The 23,842-nt window shown below is 41.3% G+C and overlaps 2 protein-coding genes across 2 annotated transcripts in view; one reads left to right on the top strand and one right to left on the bottom strand.

Moving 5' to 3' along the window:
• NELFA (negative elongation factor complex member A) overlaps nt 1–4,728 on the top strand; it is a 41,298-nt gene extending 36,570 nt beyond the window's left edge. The window contains exon 11 of the mRNA XM_063304608.1: nt 1,185–4,728. Within this exon, the coding sequence (XP_063160678.1) occupies nt 1,185–1,369 (185 nt within the window). The 3' untranslated portion in view covers nt 1,370–4,728. The remainder of the gene's footprint in view (nt 1–1,184) is intronic.
• Nucleotides 4,729–11,633: 6,905 nt separating this feature from the next.
• The window catches only part of NSD2 (nuclear receptor binding SET domain protein 2), an 89,353-nt gene continuing 77,144 nt past the window's right edge, over nt 11,634–23,842 (bottom strand). The window contains exons 15-23 of the mRNA XM_063304606.1: nt 23,141–23,297; nt 22,689–22,894; nt 21,334–21,437; nt 20,541–20,810; nt 19,027–19,143; nt 17,789–17,930; nt 14,750–14,856; nt 13,467–13,671; nt 11,634–12,607 (exon numbers count right to left, since the gene is read on the bottom strand). Coding sequence (XP_063160676.1) covers nt 12,357–12,607; nt 13,467–13,671; nt 14,750–14,856; nt 17,789–17,930; nt 19,027–19,143; nt 20,541–20,810; nt 21,334–21,437; nt 22,689–22,894; nt 23,141–23,297 — 1,559 coding nt within the window. The 3' untranslated portion in view covers nt 11,634–12,356. The remainder of the gene's footprint in view (nt 12,608–13,466; nt 13,672–14,749; nt 14,857–17,788; nt 17,931–19,026; nt 19,144–20,540; nt 20,811–21,333; nt 21,438–22,688; nt 22,895–23,140; nt 23,298–23,842) is intronic.

The following is a 23,842-nucleotide window of genomic DNA, read 5'->3' as shown; positions in this document are numbered from 1 at the left end:
AGAAATACATTGGCACCACAAAACACAACTTCTGCACCCAACTGTAGGAACATGAGAGGAACTGCTGACTAGGAGAGCCCGAAAATCATCAGGAGCAGCACATGTGCTGGGCCATCATGAACATGAAATTCAATTCTAGGACACACAAGTGGTGTCAACAACATCAAACCAGTAAGTCTGCCTGCACAGAGAGGCTGTTGAGATCCACAAACATCCTAACAGCTTCAGCAAGAAAGAAGAAAGTTAACAAAGCCTGGCTGCCTGTCCTGCACCACACCGAGATCCTGCCCAAAAGCAGGACTAACCAGGAATCAACCCTCCAAAATGGGCAAATCAGAAACTTGCCTGGACAAGAACCCAGCCGGGACTCAGCTGCTCAGACTAACCAACCAGAACCCAGCACAGACAAAGAACCAATCAGGAATCAGGACCCCAAAAATGACCAATCAGAGACCAGCCTGCACCAATCAGAAACTACCTTAGCTAAAGACCAGTCAGAAGTCAGGTCACCTGGCTATAAAGGCAGGAGCCCCGTCAGTCCCTGCTCAGTTGCCTGTGGTGCATGCAGGAGACCACCTTGCCTCTGAAGATGCCAGCCACAGTTGCTGGCAAAGTGTCAGGAAATCTGTTGTCTAGAACACAGTCACTAAACCCTAAGCCCAACACTGCCCAGTTGCTAAGTGATTTGATCAATTGGCATAAAGGTAATATAAGCTATAACGTTATCTAAAATAATACTTAGTGGTCTTTTTGTATAACATTTAGTTGTAGACCTAGATAGGAAAATGTATATTGTTGTTTTATAAATCACATTTATTATAGAGCATCTTGATCTCTTTTAAGACAGGGCCCTCATCTATTGGAGCGCAAACTGTCAACCTCTGTGATTTTTACTAAAGAAATATCACTGAGAAGACAAAAGCTTTTATGGACCTGGTTAGATACCTTTAGTTATTAGAAATTTTCAGGCAAAGATTGGGCACCCATCAGTTAAGAATGTTGGATTGCCTTCATTGAGTAGAGATCTTTTTCAAGGCCCATTCTTGAACACAGCTTCTTGTAGGAAGGAAGATAAAATGTTGAAGAATGGTGATGTTGTTTCCTTCATACCTTCTGTCCTAAATGGTATCTCTGGTTTTGCTTGAATGCATCTGCTTTTGAAATACATGCTTTTTCCTCCACAGAAAACCCATGCCAAGAGCAGGGCGATGTGATCCAGATCAAACTCAGCGAGCACACAGAAGTCTTGCCCAACACCGATGGAACCGGAAGCACCACCATGCTGGTGGACACCATCTTTGAAATGAACTATGCAACTGGCGAGTGGAGCAGGCTAACGAAATACAAGCCAATTACAAATGTTTCTTAAATAATTCAGTAACAGGAAGATGTAGACCAAATAGATCGTAGAATAAGCCAGCTTGTACATTATGTGTCAACTAAACAGAACAACGTTCCTGTATATGACTTGTAACCAGCCAGTGTCATAGCTATGGTTGGCTGAAGTAGCAGGACAAGACAAAATGGCAGCGCATGTATTTTATTGTAGGATTGGGGAAGGATGCAGTGATTCATAGTCTTCAGCAGCTGGACAGAAAAGAGGTTATATTTCCATGCCTTGAGAAAGAATAGTAAAGAAGGATCTTCTAATGAGGCAGATTTCACAGCAGGGACCTCAGTGCCATTTCTTTTTCCCCATTTGTAGCTGACTGCAAGTAGCGTTTGTCATTTTGGGTGGCCCTCATTGGGGTGATTTCCTGAGGTACTGTGAAAGCCTGCAGGGTAGTCCCTCTTTCTTCTGCTTCTCATGATTGCACAATAGCGGATCTGAGTTGCCTTGGTAACATCCACTGCCCAAGTGTCTGTACATGGATTTGTCATATAAATAGGCTACCTTTTAACATGTATACATAAAAAAATATAAACTCAAAGGTTACAGTCTCAGTGGTGCTAATGTTAGTTAACTTCCATAGTGTTGAAGTTGAATGAGCAACATTTGCTCTGCTGCTGTATACTCTTGAAATGGGTAAATTCCAAGCATTTGAAATCTGATGCTTCAGGCTAATCTAACTAATTCCAAGAACTTAAAGGATTCTCTTGCCTGATGGAACTGAACTGAACTGGTACCTTTTCAGTTTGTTGAATATTGGTGGATGTCATAATGTGGTGAAGCTTTTGGGGAACGTCATTCCTTTTTAAGCAAGTCAAAACAATAATTTGGCACCCCTTCCTTACTTTGTAACACCATTGCTGACGGATGGATCTGAGATGGTTTATCGCACGTGGCTCATTTTCTGCCAAACGTTTTCTGGGGATTTAGTTGGTCATCTTAGGGCTGCAGGGTATCATCAGGAGTGATGTTCCTTGCAGGCACTCCAACCTATCATTATTGCAAATGTATCTCTTCTTCCTGACAAAAGCTGAGGGCCTTTTAGGACAGTTTTCTAGTTTCTAAGCTCCTGGGGAACTTCACTTGTAAGCCTTTGAAGTTTAAGAATTGACAGCTCAATAGTTTAATCATTTATACAGAGAAAGAGCTAAAGAATTTCATTTTTTTCTGTTCAGTGAAATTGTTGAGATGGTAGGGGTTTTTTTCTTTAAATTAAACTGAAGGTCAAGGGAAGCTGTTTGGGATAGGTGAGAAAGAAAAAGAATTGTGCTTGCCCAAGCTACAGATGGAAATAAAATATTAGCAAAGTTATTTTGGTTCTTAGCTCCTGATATGAACACCCTCTGGAGAATCTTAAGCTAGAAAGAGGGAATATCGGCTGCCTTTTATGTTTTATTTTAACATACCTGAATTATGTTTTTTGTTGCTGTTGTTGCTGTTAGAGAATATCAGAACTCTTCTGGAATAGTATGTTTGGCTTGATATTTCTTGTCCCAAATTTGATTGCTTGAGACAAGAGTGTTACCTGCCTTCCCATTCCTTGACTGTAACATTTGTGTCTAAATTATACCCAGTGAGCAAACCAGAATCAGGAAAGCATCACAAAGGGGTAATTTCAGAAGAAGTTCCTTGTGCAGCTGCATTTTATTGGGCATTTCAGCCAGACCTGAACCTAGAAGCAGGGTTTTAAACTGTAGGTCTAGTTTTACCAAAGTAGTAAATTTTATGAAATATCAACCTGGCTTGTTCAGGTTATTTTAAGAGGCAACCTGGCTATGTTCTTTTAACATTGGAGGCCTCTGCCCCCTCATTTGCTGGCGTGTAGTGTCACATGTTCTAGCATGATCAAGTGCTAAGACATTAACCATTTGTTTGAACATCATGGCCATCTCTGTCCTGAAGTACATTACATTTCATATATCTTTTAGCCAGCAACTTGGTTTAAAGTTAAAAATGATAGTTTTCTGTAGAATAGTTGTGAAGACTTACAGCAATACAAACTAACAAAAGTGTTCATGGTTCTCTTAAATAAGGGAAGTGTCATCATCTCATTCTAGAATACTTCCATTAATATTTTGCCAGGGGGATGGGGTGGGTGTCAAAAAAATCAGGACGGCCACAGCTGTGTGATCAGAGCATGTAAGAAAGGGCCAGGTCTTTGATTACACAGTTGTGGCCACCATCTTGACTTTCTCACCACCCCTGCAGGCACCCCTGTTGGAAAAGCAGTAGCTTCCATGCTATCATCTGTGAAGGAATTCGCTCAGATGAATTTAAATGACACAGACAGTAAGATTTATTGTATGGACTTGGCATATCCGACAACAAAGAACGTTTTTGCCTCACCACGGCAGAATGTCAGCCGTGCATAGCCAGCAACTGTTACTTGAGTTAGAAGTTCCTTTAGCGTCAGATAGCAATGAAACTCCTGATGGTGCAACCCAGAAATAATAATGTGGACATCCTGCTCTTCAAAGAGATTCCTGTTAGATCCCCATCTTTGCTAGGCTCTCGGGAAATCTCAATCCAATTTTTAAAAATTCGATTTGGGCTGGCAAGTGCTGACACTGTATATTGAAATTAAGGGATGCATCTGCCCAGGGTGAACCTTAAGAATATGTTCTTTCTTGGATCACTGTTCCTGCACCTTGTATTTTCAGGTTAGGGTAAGGCTCCCTGGAGAGGGCTAGAATTAAGTCCTGCAAAGGCAGGATGGAAAGGGACATGGGGTGGGATTGAGAAAACACAGACAGTCCGGCAGCCACCCGGGTCTCTCTGAACAAGCAGCATAATTACTCAAAGCAACAGGGCTCTCTGTGTCGTCATGCTCTGCTTAAAAGGAACTGTTCTGATTCTGACAGAAGAAGACAGACGACAAGTGCTATCCACCATTCTAATTTTTTTCCCCCCAGGAAAAAAATGTTTCAAAGTCTGATTCTAGTTATGTGAAATATCCAGCAGTCCCAAGCACCAAAAGAGCAAAAGAGTTACTTGTAGAAAAACACACAGCCTTCCTCTTGGCCTGCTGGTTAGTGGCAGGGGGGAGTGGTGGCCCAGAGGTTCTTTGGCGCCTTGGGTCTTCCCTTGCGAATCATGTTGCAGTGCCCCCGGCCACCGCTGGCACCGGAGAATAAGGCAGAGCTAGTAACTGAACCCAGAGGGAGTTTGGCACCCTTTTAACAAGCAATGTTGTTTTGTGAAATGTTGCATACATAGTAGAGCCGGCCATATGTTTTCTATCTATTTCGTTTTTGTACAGATGTAAATGCAAAACCTCATGTCCTTGAGTATGTATTTTCGGCATAATATCTGTAATAAAGTTCAGATTTTTCTAAGTACATTTTTCTTCTTGCACCCACAGTGTTGTTGTTGGCATTCAGTCACCCTTGATATGGCTCCCAAGCCCTGATGAAATGCTCACTAAATGGTAGTTATTTTTAGGCCCTCTTCCACCAAATAAGCAGAATTTACTACCAAAACACGGCTGGCGCTTGTGGATTTAGATTCACTTCCAGCCACACCAGACCAGACCAGAAGCCAAAAATGTCATACGGTCAGTGGGGCCTACAGAGTGAGAAGTTGCTCCAGAGGAATACTGTGGTAGTGTAAGTTCTGCAGCAGGCAATGACCATCTCCCTCAGCTTTTGAATCAGGCGGTTAAAAATGTTTACAAAGGTTACAGTGGTTGCAGTTGGGTTCAAGCTGCTGCAGTTTACATTTCATGAAACTGGCTTTCAGTTTCAGCACTTACATAAACTAAGAATAACACCTAAAAATATAATCAGACAAGTAGAAGCCCTCACAGATACGATGGGAATTTGTTTTTTAAAAATTACCTTTCTGAGGGCCTCTCTTTAAAGGGACACACGATACTTGGCTGTGTCCTGTCACATTTGTTATCAATTCTACTTGGAGACACCATGAGTCCAGTTCAAAAATAGAAAGAATGAAATGCAAGTACAAACCTAGGCAGCATTTGGTAGGGAAAACAACCAAGCCATAGCAACAGAAACGGAAGTAGACAAAAATACAAGTGGAGCCCACCTGCCTTGGGCGTAGAAACCTCGCTATTGCAAAGGCCCTGGCGGATTTCCTAGAAGTCTTGCAGTTTCTGAGCCTGCTTCTGGGTTTGAGTTTCACCATTTGTATCTCACGGGAATTGGTCAGAGCAAAAGAAGCGGAAATATTTTCAAAATAGGGGCTGAGTTGGAGCCTTACTTGTGGGATCCGGTACTTTCTGGTGTAAAGACGCACCCCAGCCGGTTCTCCTATAAGGGAGTGGGGAGAAAATGTTGAGAGGCTCCAACTTGGGGATCCAATTATTTCCAAAAGAAGGAGCACCTCCAGTCAACGAGCAGATGAGCAGCCTGCTTCCTCCTCGGCTGAGAGGCTCAATGAAGCAAAAAGAAGTTGTGATCTACTGAGAAAACTGAAAAAAGAATTTCCCTTTCCTGGCTCTGTGGACATCTAGCTGAAACCACCAGTGCTTCCATAAAGATGGTGGTTTGTAGTTTCTTTCTCTAGGATCTCTGAGAAGTTGGGAAAACGGGGGCCATTGCTCTTGGGAACATTGGGATGCTCAATTCTACTTGGCCAGGACCATGGGTGGGAGAATACCAGCCAGCATGCTCATCTGCAGACTGCCCATTATAGTATTTCCCAATAAATTATTTCATTTAAAGCCCACCTGCCTGAAAAGTATTCAAGTTGGCTAATAAAATATGGAACAAAAGTTATAAAATCTTGGAAACACAGATTTAAAATAATTATAAATACTAAAATTGGTTAATTTTTTTAAACAGTACATTTCATAGACTGGGACAAGGGAGACCATCTCCTTCCGGTCTGCCAAAAAAAAAGGGGCCTCTGACCGTGGGGCACCTTGAAGATGGCTTCTTCTCTTGCCAATCTTAACAATGCAGCAGATTCATACAGGAATAGCTGAGCCCTTAGCTAATCAGGTCAAATCTTGATTCTTCAGATCTCTATTCAGTGGACTTTGGGTGCAGAAGACTTCACTTCCAAACTGGACAAAATCAGCTGTTTCCAAAACTGACCTGTAATTTGTGTCATTTGTGTAAATGGATGCAAAGGTCAATTATGTAATTATTCCATTACATAATGACATTTAGGTGGAACAGGAGTTTGGGTTTAGAGGACACCCTTTGCCCTCAGACTATTAAATGGAGATCTTACTGTACCAATACCTTTAAATTATGCCTAATAAGCAATTGGCAACCAGCACAGCTCTCTCAACAGAGTCATTTAATTCTTTGCATCATGTAGCAGCCGGCCACATTTTCCACCAACTGTACTTTCCGGGCTTTTCAGTGGTAGCCCCATGTGAAATGCAATAGTCAAATTGCAACAGGATAAATCTAAGCTGGGGATAATAGTCGGGGCAGCTGAGGATCAAGGAGCACCCTTGAACTACGCAGCTGCTCTTTGGTGGGGAAGGTGATGCCATCCAAAGCAGAGAGAACTTCACTTCCCACACCTGGTTTCTATCTACCAATAACACTTCATCTTGTCTGGATCAAATTTCAGCTTGTTCTCCCTCGTCCAGCCAATTCTGGAAGTTAGGCAACATTCAAAAGTACCAATTCCTTCTGGCACTGGGTACGTGTCTGCAATAGTGGTTTTGCAGCTCTGCAGTTTCTGCCAGGAAGGGTAGAAGAATGTTGGGCCATCCTCTTTCATATTCCAACCATATCATCACCAATACTGTAGCCAGATATTTTGTGAATGTGAAAATGAGGAAACAACAGGTACAGTAGAGATAAATTCTGTAGTGAACATATTCTTTTCTTACTTCTTTTTAAAATTATTTTGGGTGTAGCTGATCTTAGATCTTAGTAGCCTTCTTTTACAGATAAAGTGTCTGTTTTGCAATCAATGCCATCCATGGTGAAGAAGGAGAAAACACTCCTAGTTACAGAAGATCTAATCAATCAGAACTAAACTGCTACTCTAGATGGGGGTAGCTGCCCAAGGCCTGGAAACTCAAACTCTGAGTAACCGAGGAGGAGCAGGAAGATTTCCCTGTCTCAGGTGAGCCTTTCAAACGGGAGGATTACCTGCCATTTATCTTCATCCCAAGAGGACAGCATCCTTACCCATCAGATAAGAACCATGCTCCAACCAGAAAGAGGACTGGAGAATCAGCAGGAAATAGCTGTTGAGGAAAACGTGGAGCTAGATGCAAATTATTACTTTAAAAATACATAGCTTTGTTAGTTTGTTCATATTCTCAGTTCTACTTTGTTCTTCTGTACCTACATTCGGTATGTCTGTGATTTTTGAGCCTGGAAGATAACTGTGAATTAAGCCTGCAGGATCCACAAGAGTTCCTTTTTCCTTTCTTCCAGTGCCTTCAGTTATAAATTAGCTCTTAATCTACACCACAAACACCATGTATCTCCTAAGAGCCGGGCAGCCATATACATTTAATGAATTAAATGTAAGTTAAATTAAAATCTGTACAGTAGTCTCATTCTGATAAGGAATTTAGCTCACTCAGTTACAGAATGGCAAGAAAAATGTGCAGAAAATAGTTCAGGCAGCAGCATGAAGCATGGAGAAAATGGAAGATGTTTTTCCTTCAGCCCTCCTTCAAGTGGTACCTTGTGACAACCAGGCCAACAGACTGCAGAAAAAGCATCTTGTTTCTTCTGCTGCTTAACAGCAGCTGATCTGAACAGGAAGCAATCACTTCTCAAAATTGGTTCTTTCAGCAGTCACGTGTGTTTGCAGATGTGGCTGCTGCCCCTTTGTGAACTAGCAACACACTTTGCCTTGGATTGGAAGCCTAAGAGCTGCTTCAGAGTACATAGGGTGTACATTCTGCACTGGTTGACGCAAGACAGCCACTCTTCCTGGGCTCACGTGATAGATACACAATTTTGTTGAGGAGGACCAACAGCGCCTCAGACTGAGCATGGTATGCTGTTGCTGCCTCCTTAACTCAAGAGGCATAATTTTCTGCGATCATGCCAGTGTGGCTTTTGAGTCAACACTCTCTTGGCACATCTCTCTTGTGAACCTTCTTTATCTGAGCTCATTTGGAGCAGGAAATCTGCCCCTCTTGTGAGGCTGTGGAGAAGAGCCCTCCTTTCCTTAGTTTCCAAGGCTGAGCTAGTGCAAAAGCTTGGGGTGGGAGTTAGCAAATTATTTTTCACTGTGGTCTCTATGCATCGCAGTAACAGAGCAGCAAACATACCTGAATAAGGTAGATGCCCAGAGCTCTGCCTGTTTTTAAAATGTGTTGCACTTAAACAGGTGGAGCTTTGATTGCACCACTGCAGCCACCACGTTGACGTTTTTGAACACACCTTGCAGACACCCCTTTCTGAAGATAAATCCTCTTCTGGATGAGGAAGGAGTTGGATGCTGCACTTACAAAGTAGCAGTCTAGAGGCCTTGGGCATGGAGAACAGTCCCAACCACATCTGCCACATGGTCAAGGTCCTGGGGTAAACGTGACAAAGCATCGGCCGGAAAGTTTTTCTTTCCCGGAATAAATTTTAACTGGAAGTTAAAGCGACTGAAAAATTGAGCCCAGCGAATTTGTTTAGGACTGAGACACCGGGGTGTGTGTGTGTGTGTGTGTGTGTGAGGAGGGCTTCCAAATTCCTGTGATCAGTTCAAACCTCGAAAGGGCATTTAGCACCTTCCAGGAGGTGATGCCAGGCTTCCAAAGCGGCTTTTACAGCAAAAGCCTCCTTTTCCCAAACATGCCACCGGCGTTCGTTTTCAGAAAATTTTCTGGACAGATAAGCGCAGGGTTTTAAGTGATTCTCAGCTTTATGTAATGAATGCCTATTCTAAAACACTCTCAGACTCATGAGCAGGAATTCAAAGATATCTGATTTATTAAAGACTAGTATGCAGGATCACAAAGAAAGCTGAGAATGATAAAACCGCGCCAAATGCAAACTAAAAACCCTCAGTGCAAATGAGATCCCTCCCCCCATAGAATCTTCTCAAGTTCACAATCCCAGGTGCTCCTAACGGCTTCTGATGGTCTGCAGGAAAAGTCCTTGAACAGAGCACATAACCCAAACACATTCCATTGAAATGAACATAGATACAGAGCTTGGTACAAGGTTTCACAGCAGCAACCTCCCAAACAGAAACACGCGTCAGCACCATGGCACATGAAACATTATGATGTACAGTGCACATTGAAACAGTGAACATGACAGACAGAAAGCTGGAGCCTCTATCTTCTAGTCCTCTCCAATTCTTTTATAAATGAGATATACAGAATGCCAGTAATTAAAAAAAAGCAACATTCTTAACAGATAAAAACATGCAACTGCTGCATTAATGAAAAAGAACAGAGAGGTCTTGCCTATGGAACCTGTGTACAAACAGCAGATTTCTAGCCCCAAATTGATCCAACATTTCTGATGAGGTATCTTGGCTGAAGACCTTTGACTTAGATGGTGTAAATCATAATGCATGTATAAATTAGCACCCAGTTTGTGTTGGTGTTTCGGCTTGGCATTGGGATGAAGGGGGCAGCATTAAGGTAGACATTCACTAGGTGCAGCTTCCCCATTCACTTCAAAGAGAGGAACCTGAGTTTTGGACTGATGCCCCTCTGCAGAGCTTGGGCTTCCTTGAAATCCTACCAAAATGTGTAGACAAACATTCAGAGGAGAGGGAGAACCATCTTCCAACCAAAGGTCCATTTCAGTCCAGCATTGTTTAGCGACCAGCCAAATGCCTTGGGTTTACAGCTTTTATGGAAGCCCTAACAACTTCTCTTCCTCAAACCTAATGTTATTCACCTCTTACTGTCCCCGAGTTACAAGCCCCGCATTGTTAGCATTCTTCAGTTGCTCTAGACCTTGAAAATTGCATTTTTCAGCATCTTTACTATTTAATTACTATATCCTAGCTTTAGTATAAAGTTATGTAGAGCATTAGCCCGAACTATGACTATATTTGATCTTCTCATCTGCCATGATAGACCAAATGTCGTTTACATCCTTTTAGCATGAATATCACTCAATATGATTAAAAAACCTGCCCATCTTACAGCTCACTCCTAGTTGTAACCCCTCAAGTAAAAAAGAACACCGTATCTAGTTTATAGCTCTTCATTATGAAAACTGTGTATTCTTACTTTTTGAGAAGAGTAACAGATTCTTAAGTGGATCTTTCTACTTACCTTTGATGCTAACTAAACTCAGGAGACAGTGTTCAGTTTCGTAGCACCTTTTCAGACTGACATTTTATGGAAGAGCTCACCTCATCAAGTGTCATGGAGTGTCTAACACCATCAAACGCACGTAGTAATTCAATGGGTGTTAAGATTTATATAGTGTTGAGGTAGACTTTTCTGTCCCCCAATCCTATTTAAATCTTACATCTATTTAACCACACCAGACATCTGAGGAAGTGAGATACAGTTCATGAAAGCTCATGCTTTTTAACAAAATTTGTAATCTGAAAAGGCAATCTGAATGGCTACCATAGACTTAACATGGCTCTCCACCTACAATTTCCATCAGGAAACTTTTCTAAAAGATGTTATCAAAGTCCACCCCACATTACAAGTAAAAAATGTATAATGCATTACTTCTATTCACATCTTTGTGACACTCCTAAAGAAAGACCCCCTCCCCTTTTAAAATTCTTTCCAGCAGAGTTGAGAAAAAATTACATAAAGGAAGCTGAGACTCACTCATCCTGCCCACCAGCACAGTAACTCTCTAAAAACAGAATGGGACTAACTTTGGTGTGTGGGGAAAAGCTGAAAAATCAAGTTAAAAAATGTCCTGGATCCAGCATGGGGCTGTGGAGAAAAAGACGTACAAAAAATCCCCACCACGTGCTCCTATGGGAGAGGCAACTGGTAGCAGCTTGGATGGTAGTGCCTGCTCTATCTAACACCACTTCCTGGACCCATGAGCCTGAGGAGAGCGCATGCAGCCCACTCCACACTCACAAATCCCTGGTCATTGCTGGGTGAGGGGCTGGGCAGGATAGCCTTGCTCTGCCTCTGTTCCTGGTTTTTCTATTGGAAATCATTTATGAAGAAATGTATGTTTTAAAAAAAGTCTCTTTGTGTTGCGCTTCGAAGCCCATCTCTAGCTAGGACATGAAGAAAAAACAAGACACAGAAGACTGCTCAAGAAGGCCACCTTGTAGCTAATTTTGTTTCTGACATTTTATTTATTCATCATCAACACTTATTTCTGTTTGCTTTTTAAAGAAGTCTCAAATAACTTAGTTTGATTTTGAAATACTTTTATTATGCAAATACGATCTAAAAATTGGGCATATCCATTTAAATGTGGACACTGGTAATGTATTATTTCGCTTATTTGAAACTAAACAGTGGCACAGTTGACTGGGTTCTTCTTCCAAAGCTTGCCACGGATTTGAGAGGTGGGCAGCTTCCTTTTCTTCAGTGTCTTACTTGATAGAATGTTATTACAATAAAAAAACAAAGTCAAAAGCAAAACAGGCAATGGTACGACATCCCCCCTTATTTAATGCGATCATGTCAAGCGGATCTTCTCACAACATTTGGCTTCAAAAGCTAATCATGGTCTCTCTTACCCTCTATTTAAACATTTGTGGAATGGTGACTACAATTTCAAAAGCTATGAGTGTATATATACACCGTAATCAGTTGAAAATCAACACACCTCCGATTAGGAAGTACCCGGGAAGAACTGTTTCACTCCTAACAGTTCAAGTATTTTCATTATTTCTGGAGAGAAAACCTGGTTTGTCCTGAAATGTCTGAACTTGGCATGCCACAGTTCATGATCAGTGCAGAAGCAGCAGAAGACCCTGCCGCGGGTTGGCTCAGTGGATTAAAAATCATTTGCCCCCAAACCCAGTTCTTGCACAAGACGTGTAAAAGGGGTGTCCTTCCCTGACCCTATTCACAACTTATTTACAAGACAACCTTGGCAGTGGGACTGGAAGTTTGTTCCTCTTAATATTATGTCCTCTTCCATTTGTTCCTTTGTCTTTTACATTTCACGGAAATCAGATTCCTAGGAGGCCTCTTCACTTTCTTCTCAGTGAAGTTCTCCCCAGCGTGGTCGGAGCAAAACAACTGTCCGTTGAAGTTACATTCAAGCACCGCCTCATCCTGATGATCCTTGCAAAAAGAATTGGGACAGAAATGGCAGAAGGAAACAGAGGGTTTACCACAGACATCACAGTGATGCCAAGGACATTCCCATTTTCCTGCCATGAGAAAAGAACAAAATGTCAGCTCAGAAATATTCGTAGTCATCTTGGTTCAATGTCCGCACATCAGCTAAAATACTTCCCTCCAACCTTAATGAACTGGGAAAAGGCAGCCAATTTATTATTATTTAAACTATTTGCACATTCTTTATCTCCCTAAGACTATATCAAAGTACTGTACGAGAACAGATTAAAAACAACCTAAAATACAAAATAAGCATTTCACTAAGCAAACAACCAAAAGCATTTAAACACACACAAAAACACACAAGGGGAGCACCTCTTTCATGACCTTTTCTTCCTGCTGAATAAATTATGATTAGCTTAGCAATGTATGGTTTACCTTTGGAGTCAGGTTTCCTCTCTACTAATCTACTGCTTGTCATTTCAAAGAATATAGGAAAATAGCATATTTCTCCTGAAAATAGCATATTTGTCCCCAATGCAGAAGGGAACTAAGATACATAAGCATGGCTCCCTTGTGCCTACTGCTCATGGTTGATGTCTGCCCTGTCTGGATGATAGCCAGCATCCTTCCCTGTGCCCAGCACCACCTCTGGAGTGGCTGGCATGCAGGAATACACACCCAGAACAGGTTAAACAACTACTCCCTAATCAAATCATTCAACACCACAACATCTACCTTCCCCTTCTCACTGTTTCACCTTGGACCAATTCAGCTGGAGATTGTTAGAAATATCTCAAGCACCAGCTTCAGTTCTTAACCTAACAACCTGAAGGGGGAATGGAGGAAAACAAACTGCTGCTAAGCTTGGAATTTTTGATAAGATCCTCTGGGGCCCCAAATCATTGTTACAAACCTTGGTACTTATTTTAATGCTTCCTTTTTACTCACCAAAAGGACGTTTTACCAAATTAAGGCAAGAGAGATGATAAGCCTTGGTGCAAGATTTCCTGTCACACAGGACAAGCTGGCCTCCATCACCGCAGCGGAAACAGTAATCTTCTGTTTTTTTCCTTGCTTCATTCTTCGTTTTACGTCTTCTTGCCCTTCTTTTGGTCTTCTTTCCTTTCTCCTCTGAGGCATTAGAGGATGAATTCTAAAAACAAATAATGAATCCGTTTTCCAGATTAGTGCAGTCCTTAAGAGGAGTCCCGCACCTTTTTTAGCCAGCAAGTACATTTAGAATTATAAAAACCTGTTGAGGGCACTCTTGCAAAATGGTTCTGGGGCTGTGGCTGACCACTGCAAATGGCTGCCATGGAAGATAGAACCAATGGCAAAGCATCGGTTTACCAGAATGCTGCCCACCATCCACTCTTATCTTCCTGCAGGAGATACTCTAAGATTACTCAACTTTGTCACTTTTCTGAGCAATGGGGCAGACTCCTCCACTAACCACAATCCTTGATGATTTTCTAAGGAAAAGTGACTAAGTCCCATTTCGGGCCCAGAGGCATTCTTAGAAATCATTATGAGGCTGGAAGCTAGCTTTACAAATGTCAGTTTTCCATGTTGTAATTAATGTTCTTTTAAATGAGTCCCCCATTGGGGGAGATGGACGGGGATACAAATTAAATAGATAGATAGATAGATAGATAGATAGATAGATAGATAGATAGATAGATAGATAGATAATGTAAAAATTGAAGTGGAGAAAGGAACTTAAGGTATCAAGGGAATGATCTGGGGGCACATTAGTGATCTTGGACACCCCGCTAAGTACTAGTTAGGCTCTGCCTTGATGTACCTTTATTCTTGAGACAGTTCTCCACTTTCCAAGCTATCAAGCAAACACTGCCAAGAGGATAACCCCAAACATCTCTCAAACACTTGAAGTTCCTCACCAGTGTTCAACAAACTAAGAGGCTGACTCTAAGGAAGATACTTGGTCAGGTTGTCTTAAAAAATTACAGGATGTATCTAAGGAGGTGTGACATCAAGAGAACTTAGAGAAGACATGCATACGAGCATTCTCAAGGTGTACTGTATTTCAGGGTTACAGAGAGTTCAGCTTGATAGAGATGCTTTGGCTATGGTGCAGAATGTAGAGTTCTTGGCCACTGTTAGTTGTTTATACTGAAGTTTATACTGAAGTCACGGGCCATCCCTGTGGTATAATTTGGGGCAGCAGAGATTAAAGCAATATGTTTGACTCTTTACGTACTCATACATACCTTTGGTCTGTCTCCAAGAAAGCCACTACAGTTTGGAGCACCACATTTACACACTGTTTTTTCATTGCCCAGACAATCAAGATTATAATTAAAGGTTAGTTCTGTTCCTGAGGGGAAAACAAGAGGAAACTATTACTGTAACCACCATTAAAACAGAAACATTGCCACGTTTCCCAAAAGATGCTCCCATTTCACCTCAGGAGGACTGTGATGCAAAACAAGGAAATGGAAGACACACTCTCATTCTCTATCGAAAAAGAGGCAGGTGCACACACAGACACACTTTAAAACAAAGTTAAAAGAGGACATCTGAAACTACACTAAGCAGTAGATGAAATGTGTAACAAGCAATGGCACAAAAGTTTGTCACTGTACTGGAAATGCCTAAAGTTTTGTTAATGGGAGATAAGAAATATGGAATCCAGACCTCCTGCCTGAAATTTCTTTAAGATGGACATCAATCTCTTCATAGGACAGACAAAATAGAAGGACCAAGGGTCACAATATTCATCTCATCACTATTCAAGCCATAAAAGCTGATAGCTCCCTATTGCTAGTGCTGAGGAAAGATATTAAACTGAGCTATTATAAAGACCATTCAGGCCTATTTGGACCTGTAACAGCTGGACAAGCACCTTTAGCTGATAGACTAGAATGATGGTAGGTGCAGAGCTCCTCTGTATACGCTCAGATGCCTTTGGAGTATGTCCTCCTCCCTGACGATGCTTGGAAGCTTAAACTCAAGTACTTAAAGCAGTTATTTGTCCGACAAGATCCTCCTCTTTTTTTAATCAGCCTTGTAACTGGTAAGTCATGCATGTGATCTCTCCTTATATCCACTGCTGTCATGAAGGCCATCAGCACTGAAGACACCCAGAGACCCTGCTTCTCCAAGCAGCCTATGCTTAGTTTCACTAATGCTGGCTTTCAGTAAAGCCACTTAGTTTATCTCTCCCAGCCCAAATCTCCTGAAGCAGTATTGGATCAGACGCTGAAATATCAAAATGAGATGTCAGATTCACTGAATGAATGTCCATTCATTCAGCAAAGCCTCATGACACTTCCATGAAGCACAATCAACTTGCTTGTACGCATTTCCTTAAAACACCCTTTAGGCCAAATAGTGACCAACTTCATTGTCACAGAAAACCCAAGCTAATGTAATTTGATATATTTTTTTCTCATTTGTAGGAGAGAAAGAGGAATGCAAGCCTGTTTGAAAGTTAATACAATCCTCATTCTGGAAATCGGTTTTGTCAGCCACTCAATGGGCTCTAAATCTCTGTCTGTTAGTACTGACAGTAGAAAGACTGGCTCAACCGCACCCCATCTTGCCGACTCGTGCCTGACACCATCTGTTTGCAAAAGCTAGTTTATTTAACCAAATTAATATTCTTCCTTTTGAGGGAGTGACAGCTAGCTGACTCGGAGGATCTTTTGGTGTCTTGTTTTTGCCAGGTCCCCAGTCCAGGCACTTTTCTCACGCTTTTCCTAACTTACATTTGTTGGAGATAAAACAAATAGATATATGTGAACAAAAAAGACCAAAGGAACTACTGCGACTATCCACTTTGTTCTTAACAGTCAACAACTGTGCAAAGATAAAAAGAGCTGCTTTTGTTGTTAGAAGACACTGGGTGGCAACAGTCTGTTGAGAGCCAATCTAATACTTCATCACACACTTGGGGGTATTTCCCAGAAAAAGTTGTTAATTTGGAACGAGCAATATCTTTGACACACTAAGATGAACTGTCCAGAGGAGTAGATGAAGGATCCTGCCTGGATCTAACTCCAGATCCAAATCCAACATTGCAAACATTTTAGGGGAAAGAGAAAAGATTTAAACACTTAATGCATCTTTTAACTGGTCTAAGTTGTTAAAGTCTGGTGCCACTTTGTGCTACCTCCTCACTAGCTACCAATGAAACTGGTTGAGAGATGTTTTTTTGCAAAACAACTTCCCCACCCACGGTGGCCCCAAAGGCAAATTTGTATAGGCAGAATCATCCTCAGCACTAAATTAAATTAAAAGCCTTGGAGGACTCGGGTGTCCATTGTGTGCAGCACCGTGTACCTGCAGAAAAGCAGAAATAAGTTCCTTGCAAAACAAGGATGATCCCTGAAATGCATTTCTGCAAAGGTCATTCTATTTTGCTGGCTTAAATTTCTTATTTCAGAAAAGAGAAGCTAAGCTGGTTACTTTCTCAGATTGAAAGATGAAGTTGCGTTAACAGTAATAACTTCAAACCAATTTTCATGCAATTTTAATTACAGAAGGCTTTATGACTACGAAAGAGTCTGTTTTAAAATTGTATTGTAGGAAATAACATTTAAACACATACGTGTAGCTACTATGAACAGCACAGTTAGACGGCTACACATTAAGGTTTTATACCAAGACCCGGCAAATATTGTTGGAAATTCTGGACAAAGAGATACGTAAGCAAAGGAATCATGCATAGCCGGTTCAGAACCTTGAACCTGAAATACTTCAGAGGGTCCTCAGAAAAGAAGCCAAAACTAGGATAGCAGACAGTTGTGGGTTGCTGTTGTTCTCCCTTTTTGTTATTAAGGGTTTCACTATTCACGAAATTGGTATTTCTGCAGGGAGAGAGTGAATGAGTTTGAATAACTGGTGATGGCAAAGCCCACGGAGCCATCATGAACAAAAAACTGGTCAGGGTGTAACGCTTGGGCATTTGGTGGCTGCCTGACTTCTGAGACTTCCAAGCATCACTGAAAGATTGGATTGCAGAGGGAAATAGTTGCCTTTTGGTGACAAGATCAGCCTAGAAAACCCCCCACATTTTCTGTAACTAAGTTTTATGTAAATTGGCACTTCGTTAAACGAAATAATTTTTATCTGTTTTTCACTGTGGTTTTTCTGCTTCATTAGGGCGGAGAGTTAAGCATACACATTTAGCTTTAAGGACTTTTCAGTTACATCAGAGTCAATATTAGAAACTATTCTGAGCAGGTTTCAAGGCTCTTTTTTAAAAAAAGGCTTTCATGGTATGGGAGCTGCTAAGTCATCTGTACCTGCAGGAATGTCACACACTGCAAACAATCCTACGCGGGTGTCGCCATGTACTGTCCATTTCAGGGTCTCGCAGTTTGGTTGGCAGCTGTGATTCATAAAGCGAGAATAGTTCCCTTTTGGTCCAGCATCAATTATGCGGTCCTGGAAGTCAAGGGATTCAGTCAAAAATCTGATTAACACCAGTACCATCTCAACATGGTTGCTCTGACAGAAACAGAGACCCATTTGCACAGGTGGCATTTAGTTCTTTCCTGACAAAATCAAACCTACGTCAGTTGTAATTTTATCATGCCTGAAGTACCCTTCAAGAGAAATTTAGAATTCTATAGCTAAACACAGTTCTGGCTTGACTAATTTTGCCTTCCAGTAATATCACACCACACAGCTAAATAAGATACCTGGAAAATATACAAAAATGTGTCAGAAATAATTATTCTTCAGTTTTGCTTGGGAAAGGAAGGTACGCTTTCTAAACAGATCTTGAGATGAATTGCACGGATAAAAGATTTTGTGTCTTCAATGGAAAATGCCAAGGAACTGGGTTTCTTCCAGTTTTTAAAAACAACCCATGATAGCCCTTTCTTGAAAAGCAGGGAGGGAAGAGATGCTATTAAGCATTTCCAGTCCTTGAAATATAAGTGGGTATCAAAACAAACAAAACTCTTGGTGCAGATGTTGAGATTCTCCTCAGTTATTAGACCATTCAGAAACTATTTTATCCTAGTCTAAGAGGCAGAGGTTACAAAGTAAGTGAACGTGCTCAGTGAAGTTGAAGCTTCAAGCTCTTTTTGACAAAAGCATTGTTAGATGAAAGACACAGAGCTACAGTATAATACCAGCTTCTATTCTTCGATTCAGATTATATTCAGAGAGGAATCCAACACATGTCTACATAAAAGTGAATGCCATTACATATAATAGGACTTACACCTAGATAAGTGGATACAGGATTGCAGTATCAATCATAACAGAAAACCAGCTGTCAAGGAAATATTAGTACTTCCTGTTCTCCCAATTTCTACACGGACATTCACACTCATTCTTAAGCCAAGGTGGTGTTGATAAATAGGTTTATTCATGCTCTTTTTGTGGTAGTTTTGTTCACTGGGAGAAGAATAGCACAGAATGAGTCTTGCTATTGCTGACTAAAATGCAAGTTTATAAATACCAGGATTTATAAATACCAGGATTAAGGTCAAATATGGGTGCCAGGTTAAGCCATGTAAAAATACTGTACCTTATCAATCGTAAGCATGTAAAAGTGTGTGATGTCATTTTCGTGAGCATATTTGATTCTTGCCATACATTCTCCTTCATCAATTACCTCACCAACATACTCATTCACGAACTCACCCTGAAGAACAGAAAAGCATGACTGCTCAAACTATGCACCATCTGCCAGAACTAAACATGGTGAGTGTGCGCAATCATCAATCTGGCTGATGTTTCAGTTGATATAATTAAACCAAATCCCAAAGGCTGCATATTTTGGCCTCTGTTCAATTTACTTTTTCCTTCGTCTTGTGTAATATATACATTTTGAACCACAGCATCCCAGCAGAAGACTAAAAAAGGGCTATCAAAGCCAGGAATCAGATCTCCAGCATCTGGTAAAATATCTCCTTTCTACCTTATGAATGGAAAACAAAATGGATCTAGCTGCAATTCCCTAAAGACATTTACAGCAGATGCTGCTATAGCATCCAGCCTGTAGCAGCCTACAACTGTTTACAACAGGCATGGCAAACTTGCATCTTATGGTGTTGGGGATACTCTAGCACCCCTCAATCACTGAACGTCACTGAACATCAATGTTCAGGCTGCTGCTCATCAGTGACATTGCTTCCTGCCATTAGGAAGCAAGAAATATATGAAACTGTAATATAAACCCAGAAATCAGCTCATGTGCAGATAGATAGATAATTGGGTGGGAGATCTATCTCCATATTATTGCAAGATTTTAAAACATTTTTTAAAAATGTATTTTGGGGATCAGTGAGTAACCCTTTCATGGTGCTATGGCAGTCATGCTGCCGGTTGCATTGCCAATCCCCAGTACTGGTAGTCCTCGTTTAGTGATTGTCTCATTTAGTGACTGTTTGCAGTTACAACGGTGATGCGAAAGTAACTTTGGGAGCAATCCTCGCATTTACAACCTTTGCAGGTCTGTAAAGCAAGGAAAGCTGAAGTAAGATTGTAATCTCACTAGTGGTTTCACTTAGAGACTGCTTTGCTTAACAACCAAGTTGCTAGTCCTAAGTGTGGTTGCGAAACAAGGACTAACTGTATAAGCCTTAAAATGGGCTTATATCAGTGAGTAGTATAATGACGATATAAATAGAAAGAAATGCAGAAATTCCTGGCTCAGACACATCTAGGCCCTGCTATTCGTTGCTGCTCTTGTGACCTTTACCCTCTGGAGTTATGGAAAACCCAATGTTTGTTGCATTCCTCTATTTCTCTTCTCAAACATGTCTGCAAAATATAAGGGCCCCCCACCCAAAGACTGCTCACTCCCAGCCTAGAGGAAATTAAACAGAAGAATCAATACTAAGCATATAACTAAAATACAAATGTTTACAGTATCCTTATTTTTCTCTTTTGCATGCACACCCAAACAGAAAGGTGGGATATAAATCAAAAGAAGTTAACAAAGAACTAAAAAAAAGCCTCAGTAATTCTTCCCCCTAAGAAACACAGAGCCACTGTTGCAAGCCTTCCATGAGATACTACAACTCCCATAACTCATACCTTTTTAATGTCCCTCTTGGCGACCAAGCCCCAGCCTTTGCCCTCGGTCCTGATTATCTTCGTCTCAGGGTATTGGCGCTTGGTAAAGCATTGGTTCTGGCAGCGCTCTCCAGCTGGACACACTTGCGGGTGGCATTCATACATTAACATCCGGTTCAGACATTCGGAATCAAAACCACAGGGGTTTTCATCAGAAGGCTTACAGTTGCATTTGGGAATCTCAGAAATATCCGCAGTGTAGATCTGAACCTTTCCAAACGGCTTGTTTACCTGACACATAAAAGAGCCAAAGCAGACACTGAATATCATCCTCAAAAAGGCAAACAACATTCTCACTCAAACTCATGAACCCCCTTTAGTACTTCATGCTCCTGTGTATTTTCCACAGCTCCGTCTCTTACTCTCTACCACAGAGTTTCTCAACCTTGGCAACTTTAAGATGGGTGGGCTTCAACTCCCAGAATTCCCCAGCCACATTGCTGGCTGGGGAATTCTGGGAGTTGAAGCCCACCATCTTAAAGTTGCCAAGGTTGAGGAACACTGCTCTAGAAGATGCACTGTGGTACTTAAAAATGGCCTTCTTCCCCTGAGGATAGATATAAGTTTCCCCACAGTACCCTATTTAGGCTAATCCTGACCTATGGAAACATAAAAGGGATCCCCCCATCATTCCCACGAACTATCTACTGTATTTCATCCCAGAACAACCAGAACCCAGTCTGGACCTTCCTCAGACTGACTGAGTAATTTGGGGGTCAGGGAGGAACCAGCACCCGCCCTCAAAGCATCTTACCTTGATATGTTTGTAAGGGGGAGGTTTGCGTTCATTTTCTTGAGTTTCTTTGGCTTCACGCTGAAATTTTATTTCTCGAAAGCGTGTTTCAGCATCTTGCAAAGCTTAAAAAAATGGTAAAAATTGTAACTACAAATATTTCCTAAACGAATAGGCCTCAACCTCATAACTTGCAGTGGATTGATTCTGCTCACCACCTCTGCCCCAAATCTCCTGGAAGAGCTTAGAGATATGTTGTTTAACTTAGCAGTCATCACTGACATTCTCCTGAAGGGTTAAAACCAGGAAACCTGACTATGGAATGTTCCTGGGCCAACTCTTCTCAGTGGCACACTCACACCCAAGAACGGTGACTTCCTCTTAAAAATTCAAGCAAAAGTTTTTAGGTGGTCAGAAAGGGCAGTATTGGCCCTCGAATCCTCATTTACCTAGCCAGGGATGCCTTCTTTATTTTACCAAGATCTTCTTCTTGTACAGATATCACATTGTACAATTCTCTATTGATCTATTTTAGCCAAACAAACATGGGCTAACGTTCTTGAACATGGGTGACTGCTCCCAATCTAATTTGGTTTTAGTTCTCATCAGAAAATGGGCTTCCCAATATCTAATGGGAAGAAATGACAAGCACAAAGCTATGTCTTCTTCCTAGAAAATGAAGACTAAAAAATAAAACAGAAACAGTTTCTCTTCCTTGTTGATCTAGAGCAATTCATTTTAAAGCAGGAAGATCGCAAGTTCCAATCCTGCTTGATCTAGAACCCGGGCTCACCCCTTCCCTGTGACTGTCCACAATTCTGGTGCCAATCATCCCCTAACGTGAGGGGCAAATTCACTTTTCTTCCTTATCTGGTAACACGCCAGCAGCAGAACTCTGGGACAGAGCTTCTGGGGCTGAAAACCCACTCTGACAATGTCTACATGGCTCCATGCCTCTCCTACACAAAACAGGCCCACGCTGAGAGCCATGCCAGTTACCCTTAATTTGGGGCAGGACAGACATAGCTCTGTCTGGGCTGCCTTACATCTTCTCCAACAAGGTGGCTGAAGTGGGCTGAGCCTCTTTTTATACAATCTCATTCCTTTTTTATAGTAGCTTGCAATAGATTGATGATGATGATGATAGTCTCCCATCCAAGAACTAACTATGCTGACTCTGCTTAGCTTTTCTGAAATCAGTCAAGTTTAGCTAGGTGCTATCACCAGCTGCAATAAAGTCAAATATTGAAATTCAAACTCATTGATGAACTGCAATGCATTTAAAACACTGCTTCTATGTAATGAACAAGGACCCTTTACACACAAAATGACCATATACTATGAATGCATTTGAGCTTAAAGATGAAATATTTTACCATTTTTGAAGACTTTTCCAATTCCTTTAATTCCTTGGTACCGACTTCCTCGGTCTCCTTCCATATATGGAAATACACGAGCTTGATGTGTCCAGTAATAATCTTTAGAGCCAAAGAAAAACACTGGAAATTCTCCAATCTCATGCTTCATTTTCTGGATATTTGGGGGAACATTTTTGGGATGGCAGACTTCCGCAGGCCACCACCTATCACCAAAACAACCCAACGAACGGAAGAATGTGAGAATACTGTTTTCTCAGAAACAAATGTGTATTAGTCTCATATAGACAGATTCTTAAATGTATACACATGTCTACATGCATACAACTCTCTACCAAATATCTTTCTATGCAGACATCCCCCTTTTCTGAGCTCCAAGGAAGAGTGAGATACAATTATATAGAACAGCAAAGATCTCTTTAAATATTTAAATTATGTTTATAAATCCAAACCTGTAATTTCCCAGTTTGACCCAAATAATGTCTTGAAAATGAATTTTCTTCCCTGCCTTGCAGTCATTGCAATACCAGCTTCCATCTGGCATTTCAATGTTTAAACAATCTGGATGAAACGCAGCAGGACAAGACTCGCAACATAAAAGGCTTCCCCCTGTAACGAAAGGTGCACAACAACCCTCAGTGACATGAGAAGGAAAATTAGGGTTTTATTCTAAGCATAAAAATGTTCATGCGCTTAGTGCTAAAGATTAAAGCCCAGACCCATGCAGACAAGAAGGAATTACACAAAAATTAGGACCTCTGCTAGGATCTACTTAGGCAGAACGAACTCTTAGTAAACTGGGAGATGTGCCTACTATCAACACCTCCCTTTGTTATCAAAGTCACTGAGAAGGACTGGAAGCACAGCAGCTGAACCATGTTTGTTGGATATTATCAACAGCATTGAAATACTATCCAAAGACAAAAAGCTTTAGATAGGTAATATTACCCACATCAAGTTTGTCCACGGATGACTTCTTCCTTACTCTTTCACCACAGGTTTCTAAATCTAGGCTACCTGGTTAATATGATGTGGATCTGAAGCTACATCAGCAGTTTCTGTTGTCATACAGAATTCTTCTTTTGCTGATCAAGATTTGAATTTAGTTATGTCCATTTGCTAGAAGAAAACTAGCTGGATTTACGGTGATATGG

The sequence above is a fragment of the Candoia aspera genome, chromosome 5 (assembly GCF_035149785.1).
Source record: "Candoia aspera isolate rCanAsp1 chromosome 5, rCanAsp1.hap2, whole genome shotgun sequence".
Taxonomy (NCBI): Eukaryota; Metazoa; Chordata; class Lepidosauria; order Squamata; family Boidae; genus Candoia; species Candoia aspera.
This window is presented reverse-complemented; position numbering and strand designations above follow the sequence as displayed.